General features: G+C 52.3%; 1 protein-coding gene across 1 annotated transcript in view; it reads left to right on the plus strand.

The window, feature by feature from the left end:
• Positions 1–6514: 6514 nt before the first annotated feature.
• NKX6-1 (NK6 homeobox 1) overlaps positions 6515–9980 on the plus strand; it is a 5021-nt gene continuing 1555 nt past the window's right edge. The window contains exons 1-2 of the mRNA XM_007470160.1: positions 6515–7181; positions 8849–9021. Coding sequence (XP_007470222.1) covers positions 6515–7181; positions 8849–9021 — 840 coding nt within the window. The remainder of the gene's footprint in view (positions 7182–8848; positions 9022–9980) is intronic.

Genomic DNA, 9980 nt, shown 5'->3' on the forward strand with positions numbered 1-9980 from the left:
CTGCAAGATTATGGTTTGTGGGAGTAGGCTGGACCCAGGCCTCTGACAGTGTGCAGGGCTCTAAGAAAAGACTAAGTCTGGGAGATTTCAGTGCTGATCTGTACCTACTTCAGTAAGTGAATAAGGCAGGTTATAAAATAAGCTTGAGGATACACTATTACATACTCAGTGTGATCTCAACCATTAAAACTAAACATAGAATAAGGATGGGAGAAAAGACAGCAAGCAAATATGTCAAAATATCAGAAGAGTTTTCCCCCTGAAGATGGGATTATGGGTAACTCTTTGGTTTTATAATTATCTCCACTTTCTAAATATTCTAAGTTAAGCAGAGTATTGTTTTGATAATTAGCGAAGAAAAGTAAAATAAAAATAAAACAATCCCAATAAAAATTGAAATTTGTTTTATCCCAATTGAGTCAAATAATGGAGTGCAACAAAAGGTAGGTGAGGAAAAAAGATTAAAATCAAAATGTTCATTTTAGAGGGCTTTTGCTATCTGAATTAAAGCAAGAACTGCCAGACCCACACTTCATTTTATGAATTTGGCATTTCAGATAAAAATTAAGTACATGTTAATCAACGAGCACAGCAGTTACACAAAGGCAGACCTCTTCGAGAAAATAAATCCTTCTAACACAATCAGGCAGGTTTGTCTTTTCTGGACCGAATGAACCGTTAAGTTTTTTCCACAAGAGGGCGGTAACTGCTCAGGATTTTTTCCACAAAAGGGCCTGAAGGACCCAGGAACTGTAAGCAAAGCAGTGACGCAAATAAAACTTTTTCTCATTGAAGAATAAGGAGCCGCACGTGTGAGGCGGCTGAAAAGACCAATGCTGACACACTCACTCACACGCAACAACTTTTAGCAGGACTGAAAGAGGAACTAGTACACAGGCTCGTTTAAAATTACTTAAATTATGTTCAGTGGACGTCATTTATACAGGTGTAAATTTTTTACTACCGTTCACATCAGATATTGTTAAATCTGGTTAAGCATTTTATTCTTTAAGGAAATTGTAGAAACTCACAGACATTCCTTGGAGCGCATGATTCCACGCCGGATCCCCGTCTCCAGAATATACATCAAAGCAAGTGGGTTCCCTGGAAGCAAATGGGGTCTTTGCAGAAAATGCTTGGGAGCGTGAGGGGTCAGGGGTATTATACATACATGTATGTGCTTTGCTGAAGTTATGTGTGCTTTGCTGAAGTTGAAGACTAGTTTTCTCTCTAGCAGGTCATTGGTGTCTTCTTGCAATTATTCTTATTCCTGTATCGGGTCTTGATATTGCAGACATTTCTGGACTTCAGTATTCTGCATCTTCTTGGACTTTTCAGAACCTTCCCTTCCGAGTGCACGTGTCTCCCAGGAGAGCTCAGTACGTATTCTGCAGTTGTGCACAGGACTGCCATGAAGCTACTTTGAAGATCGCCTGGTGGTGGTGATGGTGGGTGGGGATCCTGGCTTGACGTTCGAGATCTTTTTGGTAGTAGATCCAACGAGGCAGTCTACACCGAGGGTCGCTTCCCTCTCGTGTTTTGCGTTGACCTCGGCTGGGAGAGCGCCGACAGCAGGATCCCGCAGCGCTCTTCCCCACCCAGCATTGTTGGCCCCTCGCTACCCCAACTCTTCCCGAGTAGTCTCGTTAATTCCCTGTCAGCAGAAGCGGCCAAGGGTCGCGTTCCCATCCCGCGGCGTTTACGGGTTGCAAAGATGCAGACAGCCGTGCTCTCCCTCCTCGCCGGTTATCCTTCTCTGACACTAGGTTGTTCCAAGGTATCGTGGACATTCTTCCTTCTCCCTTGAATTGTCACTTAGCTGCCCTCTAGACCCCTCTTTTAACATGAACGTAAACCCAGCCGGCCTCTGGGTTTAGCCCGAACAGGCCCCACTCGTCGGCGGAAGTGGAGTTATTAAAGAAGTCATCCAGACGATACAAGCAAACACATTTTCTAGTGGGTTTTGGCCTGAAACACACAAAATTCCCTTCATCCCCTCCTCCCTCCTTCTGCGAATATAGAATTGGCTTCCTGTGGCTACACTTGAGTATCCCGACCTTTTAACGTTAATATATCTGGGGAATAATAGTTATCACCCATCCACGACAGAGTGCTGAATTTAGGTACACTTAGCTGAGATTTCATTTGCATTCCTTCTGTGAATTACTCTGAATTTAGTGGCTGCTCCTTCATTTTAAAACAGAAGAACCAACGCACTAGGCTTTTGAGTCCAGGGTTAGATCGAGGGTAGGGTGGGCAAGTGCGTGGCGCAGGCTGAGTAATAGTAGGAGCCGGCTAAAAACAGTAACTTGAAAACTGAGGCCCTTGTTTGCAGGCTTAAAGAAAGTCAAGGGGCTGGAGAGGGGTGCGTCGCCTTCCTCACCCCTACCCTTTTTTAGCCCTTTTTGAAACCTCAGAATTTGCCAAACCGCTTTCATTTGTTTTTCAATTAAAATGCAAATCATTCGCTTTCAAACACAGTCCCCCCCAAATATATATATATTGTTCAGAGACGCGGGGGGCGGGGGGCGTCGCGACCACGTGTGACACGTTCCATTCCTAGGGGTTGCTTAGAAATGTCGGACTTTATTAGGTCGTGGGCAGAAGCGCGCGCGGGTCCTGGGGGTTCCCCGAGGGAAAGAAGTCCGGACTCTCTAGGGCGTGTGTATGCAGTGTGTAAGATGGCCCCGACCGAAAACCGAACTCCCGCATCCGCGTCGGGATCTGCTCCTCCAGGACGCTGTCCTGAAGGAGGTTTTAGCTCTGGAGGGACAGGGCTATCTTTCCCCGCGAGAGACTGGGGCAGCCCACCCGCTTCGAGGACGCCCCTCGCTCTCCCGGCTCCCAGCTGGAGACAGACGGAGCAGATCGATGATGAACACCAACACACCAGGCAAGAGGCACCGGCCTTCCTTCAGCGCTTCGCAGCGTGCGTCTGGAATACACACTGCCTCACGCGGGATTCATGCACCCGGGGTGCACCCCCGGGGATCGAGGTACACAGACCCCAGATTTTTTTTACTGTCACAATTAAGAACAATGTTGCTATTTTAATTCCCCAATGTGAATGATAAGTAAAAGCAAACGATTGAGACTTCTTACCCGTACCCAGTTTTGCAACTATTTACCGATGGCAATTAACCCGGAGTTGGGTGGAGTTGAATCAATCTCTCCTGGTGTCGGTCTGTCTCTTTGATTTTGCTCTGTCTCTACCTCACCCACCCCAAATCTGATACTAAATTTACAATAGGAAAATGCTCAGTTCTTTCCCAGGTCACGCTATTTACATGAAATAAAGGGGAGTAGCTTTTTAAAATTGGAATCTTTGGGAATCACTGGCCTCCTTCCCTCTCCATTCCTACCTAGTCCTTGAGAATGCTGTGAGGAATGCGGGGGATATGAGGAGGTCGCTGGTGGCCAAGGCGCGCGGTCCAGGCGGAAGGTTGTGTGCCACCTCCGTGTTGGAGACTCCCGAGGCGAGAAAAAGTTTCGTTTTCAACGAATCGAGAAGCAGAGGACCCCAACACTCGGGGCAGGGCCGGGCTACACGCGCCACTCTCCTGCAGCAGTCTCCCGGCCTGCCGAAAGGGCACGGCGCTGGGGTTTAGACCCATACCCCAGCAAAACATACTCGCGGGGAAATACAGACAGCCCCCTCATCATCTCTATTCTTGCTCTACTCAGCATAATTCACATTAAGGAAAGACTTCACCTTCCCCGGAGTCAGATTCTAAGGTCTATGAGGTGATGGGTTTAGCCCAGTCTTGAAGTTAATGAAAAAGCGTCGGGAAGCAAGAAGGGAACTTTACTTTTATCTCAGAAGTGAATAATAAAAGTGGCAAAAGATAAACAAAAACCCCTCAAGCTCAAGCTCAAGTTGCCACCCTTAAAAGACCAGTGCGTCGGAAATGAAGGTTATCAAAGCGGAATAATCCCTCTGGCTTTTGGTGGTTGGATGCAAATGAGTGCTTTTGGCACTCATAGCCAAACTCCAACCATGGGTGGTGCCGCTGGAATTTTATTCCTTTATTTATTATAGCTGTTTATTTCTATTTTCTGCGAATTAAGTTTGGACTTAATGTTCTCATCGAAATTACTCTAGTCACCATCCCTCAATAGTGTGTTACTTTAATATCTTGAAATCTCTAAATTGTTCAAGGGTCCTCCTCCCCATCTACACAGCTCAACCCTGCTGGAAATGTAAAGATCCCCAGGGATGGAAGAAATTGAGAGGGAATAAGGGAAACCACCCTCCAACTCAAACCCTAGACATCCCATCACCACAGCGCAGAAACCGGAACATCTCCATCTCCCGAAACAACCCTGACCTTGAGAGGAGGAGTAAGAGTTTCGGCGACGGTTTTCAAAAATTTACAGTGGATTGGGGGGAGGGTATAACCAGGTACTTCTGTATCTAAAGACTCCACCTCAATTTTGGTGATTCTGCCCCCGTAAAACTCAAAACAAATAATAATCACAGGGGAGGAAAGTTTAAAAAGTTCACAGCTCTCAGGTCGAAACATCACACGAGGAATAAATATTCCCAATAAGCTGATTCCGTTCCCTGCGAATTGAGTAAACCTATAAATGATAACATCGTGGGGGGGGGGCGGGGGGAGACCCAGGAATGAAAAGAAAATGAAGGAGAAGGAACAGCGAAGGAGAGCGGGAGGTGGCAAAGACGGAAAAGGACGATGCTTCGGCCTACAAGAGGATTAAGGACATCTATAAGGCTTAAGGAGCAACAAATTAATTTACACAATCCTGGGAGAGCCCAGATGGCCTTTAATTAATCCCTTCAAAAGAAGGAGCCAGGCCAGGGCTACGCCGGCTGCCTGCTCCATTAGCTCCATTTTACAAGAGACCGGACTCTGTTCGAGGTGAGGCGTCGCGAGCTAGTGGGGAAAAGGGGGGTAGGGTGACGCGAGCAGGCCAGGGGGAGGCGAGGGAAGAATATGAACTGCTTTTCCATAAAAGGGTTGGGTTTCCATTATTCTTCTCTTTAAAAAGTAATACCCTCTTCATCTCTGCTCCCCCCTCCCCTTTCCCGTTTTATTTAACACAATTAATTGAGGCGTCCACTGGGCCAGAGGCCGAACCTCACCACTCGCCAGGCCCCGCCTCCGGGCCCCACCCACAGGAGGGATGGAAGTGGGAGGGGGCGGGAACGAGGCGGGCGCGGCCCAACGGCTCGTCCTCCTAAGCCAATCAGAAGGCGTGGCGCTCCCGAGTGGGCGCGACCCGGAGGCGACGCGAGGCCCAAGGCTGAGTGCTATTGGAGACGGTGGTTACGCCCCTCCGGCCTGCACCCCGCTCCTCGGCCCCGCCCTTGCCGGCCGCCTCGGAGTGACGTCCTTCAAAGTTCTCATTTTGGACCCCCATTTCCCCCTCCCTCTCGTCCCCCAGCTAAAGAGGGGTAGGGAGTGATGCAAATGTTTTATTACCTTTGAGAGCTTCATCTGAACTGTCAGGCCCGAAGGGAAAAGGAGAGGAGAGAGAGGCAGTGGAAGAGCCACGGAGAGGGTCAGCTTGGCCAGAGGACAGGACTTAGAAGAGCGAAGCCTGTAGAGCCGCGAAGAAAATGCGAGAGAGGAGAGGCAAAGGCGGAGAGTGAGAGGAAGAGAGGGCGCTGGGAGTGGGGGGTGGGGCCGGGGGCGCCAGGCCCGTTTTCAGAAGTGGACAGACGAGTGAAGCTGTAACCGAAGCCGTCAGACTTTTCACTTAGTCTGTTTTTCCGTGTTTTTCTCGCCCTTTTTCTTTTCAATATTGCAACTCTAGTGCCCCGTGGCCCAGAGGGGAAGGCAGGTCGGCGCGCCGAATCCGGGAGCCTCAGGGATTGGTGGCACTGCCCTTTCTGGCGCAGAAGCCTCGGGCAGCGCTGGCGGAGGAAGCCCGCCCAGAGGCCAAATCCTCCCGCGGGCTGGATGCTCTCTCTCCCTCCGCGCTCCGAGCGCCGAGTGCGAATCAACCTCGTGGCCTGAAGAGCAGGGCATCCAAGTAAGATTGGACAAGCTCATCGGGCGGAACCCGGCGTCCTTTGAACCTCCCCAAAGAAAAAGAGCCAGCCCCCACTCTCCCACATCAAAGCGGAGATTCGGTGACTCTTAACTTTGTTACAAGCTCTTTGGGGCCGGCTGGGGTTTTGTTTTGCTTATTTCCAAGAGGGAGAAGATGAGAAGTAGCGCACTTTGAGCGGCGAGGAAAAAGTGAGGAAGAGAGAAGAGCCCGGGATTGAATCCGGGACTCTAAGAGGGAAAAGACAGCCCAAACCACCTGGACCCTCGCTGGTCTCGGCGAGCCACCGCCTCTCGACTGGTGTGTTTGGACATTTCTGCTGCGCAGTTACGAGAGCAACTCTCAGCGGCTGCATTCTTGGCCCAGTTGGCAGGTCGCCTCCTGGTGTGCGGAGCGACTCCTCGCTCGCGCCCTCGGCGCTTCTAGCTCTCCTGAGCCCCTCCGGGGGCACCGGCCGGCGCTCCCGCTGCGTGGCTGCGGGCTCCGGCCTGATCGTGGGATGTTAGCGGTGGGGGCGATGGAGGGCACCCGGCAGAGCGCGTTCCTGCTCAGCAGCCCGCCCCTGGCCGCCCTGCACAGCATGGCAGAAATGAAGACCCCGCTGTACCCCGCCGCGTACCCCGCGCTGCCCGCCGGCCCCCCCTCCTCCTCGTCCTCCTCGTCCTCCTCATCATCACCCTCCCCGCCTTTGGGCTCCCACAACCCAGGCAGCCTGAAGCCCCCGGCCGCGGGGGGGCTCTCATCCCTGGGCAGCCCCCCGCAGCAACTCTCGGCCGCCACCCCACATGGCATCAACGACATCCTGAGCCGGCCTTCCATGCCCGTGGCCTCAGGGGCAGCCCTGCCCTCCGCCTCGCCCTCCGGTTCCTCCTCCTCTTCCTCGTCCACCTCCGCTTCCTCCGCTTCGGCCGCCGCGGCCGCAGCTGCGGCCGCTGCCGCCGCCGCCTCAACCCCAGCGGGGCTGCTGGCCGGCCTGCCCCGTTTCAGCAGCCTGAGCCCACCACCGCCGCCGCCCGGGCTCTACTTCAGCCCCAGCGCCGCGGCCGTGGCCGCCGTGGGTCGGTACCCCAAGCCGCTAGCCGAGCTGCCCGGCCGGACGCCTATCTTCTGGCCAGGAGTGATGCAGAGCCCGCCCTGGAGGGACGCACGCCTGGCCTGCACTCCTCGTGAGTACAATTGACTGCGCCCAGTTGTGCTTGTTCTGCCCGCTCTCAGGTCATGGCCCCTGGTGTGCATGCCGAGTCCACCCTCTTGCCTGCCGAGTAGTTTGGCAGCGCCAGAATCGCACGAGTTAGGTTGGGCCAGGGCGTTCAGCGAGGAACTCTCGCTGTCCTGAGCTCCATGGTTGCGTCCAAGCGCCCCCCTCTCCCCAAGCCTTGGGCACGCCTTGCGGAACGGGTGTGCATGCGTCTCCACGGAACACAATGTGGTGCGGGGCGTGTCTCATCCGAGGCCCTGGCTGCTCCCGGAACAGCCCGGCCAGAACCGCATGCCCGTCCTGGGTTAAAGAGGTGGGGAGGGCAGGAGAGGCTACTGTGCTCCAGCCCGCACCCCAGCTTTCCAGTGTCCCATGCCGAAGTCCCACTCGACCTTCGCCAGCCTGACTGGCCTCCTCTCTACGAACCGGTGGGGACCGGCAGCCGCGAGCCCTCCACAGCCCTGAGCCGAACGCGTGTGTTTGCATGTACGTCTCGGTCCAGGGTGTCCCCACCTCACCTCGTCGCCCTCGTCCCCCGAGTACGCTCAGCGCAGGTGAGCCCACTGAAGAGAGGTCCGCGGCCCGTGGAGGAGGGCAAGCACCACTTCGGGCCGCTCCCCACCGCTGGGCCCTCGCTTTTCCACCTGCCTCGGCCCCGGACATATTGAGGGGCATCGTGGCTCTCAACATCCTAATATGAGAAAGAATCGGAGGAAGAACGAGGTAACAGGACAAAGACGGGGGAAAATGCAACATCCCGCAAAGATCTTACTCGAAACCAACTGAGTTACCCCAGGATCCCCCTAACTTATAGGTAGTTGGCCAGCGCGCCGCGGAAGCTCCCGTACTCCCAGGCGGCATTTAGGGGCCAGTCCCCTGTCCTTTCTCGCTCTGTTCTTTGCTTTTGACCGAGTCCCCGAAGTTTCTTCTGTCTCCTGATCTTTTATGGCTGAGCGGCAGTAACTGAGGGAAGCTGGGGGAGCCAAGCGGAGGCTCCCTTCGGAAGCCTCGGGACTGGGGCGGCCGGGGCGGGGGCGGCTGTCGGGGAGACGTTATTGTATTCGTTTGGATGGCCACGTAGGGACCGCCAACAAAGGCGGCGCCCCCTCCCCCTCGGCCACAGGGGGGGGGGGGCGCGATTTAACTCTCTTGTGTTCCAAAAACAAGGCGCTCTTTGTTGCGCGGGCACAGGTTAGGAAAGCGGTCAAGGAACAAAACTAGTCACCCCCATGCAAAGGCCCCGGGACCAAACGAGCCCCAACTAGACAAGGCGGTGAGAGGAGACTTTCCCACACCCCCTCCCCCCCGCCCCGTACCCACACGCCTCAATTTACTGGGCCTAGAGATTGGGCCTCGGCAAACTTCAGCAGTGCGCTCCCTCTGTTGGATGTCGTTGGGCAGAAGGTTATTTACTGCGGCTCCAAACACACGCGCTTTTAAAAAACAGGTGGGTGTAAGAAGGCAAAGCGAGAAGCGCAGTGGGACTGCAAGCACCACGGCACTTCTCGTGCCCGCCGCGGAATACACTTGCCTTTCCCACCATAACGTTGTTTCTGGAGTTCGTCTCTTCTCAGCGGAGCCGCTCGTAACTGGTTGTTTTCCCCCTTCCTTTCTTTTTTAAATCTGTTATCGTAGATCAAGGATCCATTTTGTTGGACAAAGATGGTAAGAGAAAACACACGAGACCCACGTTCTCGGGCCAGCAGATCTTCGCCCTGGAGAAGACTTTCGAACAAACGAAATACTTGGCGGGGCCCGAGAGGGCTCGCTTGGCCTATTCGTTGGGGATGACGGAGAGTCAGGTCAAGGTGAGTGGACCTTGCAAACCTCGAGGGAGAGCTCTCCCATGTACGTCATGCGCGCGCGTGTGCGCGCACACACACACACACCCCAAACTAACAAACAGCCGCCCGAGGGTGCAGTCCGAGAAGCAAGGGGAGCGATGAGATCAGCGAAGGGGGTGGAGGGGGAGGTTACAAAGGCTCTGGGATCTCTCGGGCGGGCAAACTGTTGATGAACAAAAGGAATCAAGCCTCCGCCTTTGAAATTAGGTTCATCTAGATAGCAGCATGTGCTGGGGGAACTCGCCATTATTAGAGAATAAAAGCATTACGGAAATATCAGCCCTGAGAATAGACCAGGCCAGTTAGATAGCTTCTATGTATTCTATTTGTAAGGATATTCAAGCTTTTGTTTGTCAATTCAGGCTCCACTAGTTATATAATTCCCTAATGTAGATCAGCATTATAGTGCTACTGTATTAACTTGCAGGTTAAAAAAAACCCAATAAATCCACAAGATCTAACGACTTAGCATGGATGCATCTGCTTTTAGCTTACCTGAGGCAGCCACTTTGGAATAGTACTTTTTCAAATAAAATGACAAGATTATTACTGTATTATGAAATATAAGTTTATCAATAGATGTAAGATGTTTTACTGTTTATGACAACAAATTATAATTAAAATGTCACTTACCTTATAATTGAGTTGTACGGTGTATTTCCAGGGAATCAAATAGGAGAAATCTTTCCCTGAAATATAAAGGGATTGAAACAGCTAGGTACTTTAAATCTAGTGGTTTCCTATATTTCTGGTATTCTCTTTTGTTCCTCTTTTTCATTATATTATATATATGTATGTGTATATATATATATATTTTGGTGTGTGTGTGTGTTTAAGTCTGTTTCCATTAGTTATATTGTTGCTTTTAAAATTAAGTAGGGATAACGTTAGCCATATCTGCTGGTCAGAGAGTATTTCCCTAC

Source organism: Lipotes vexillifer, unplaced genomic scaffold (assembly GCF_000442215.2).
Source record: "Lipotes vexillifer unplaced genomic scaffold, Lipotes_vexillifer_v1.1 scaffold1557, whole genome shotgun sequence".
Classification (NCBI taxonomy): domain Eukaryota; kingdom Metazoa; phylum Chordata; class Mammalia; order Artiodactyla; family Lipotidae; genus Lipotes; species Lipotes vexillifer.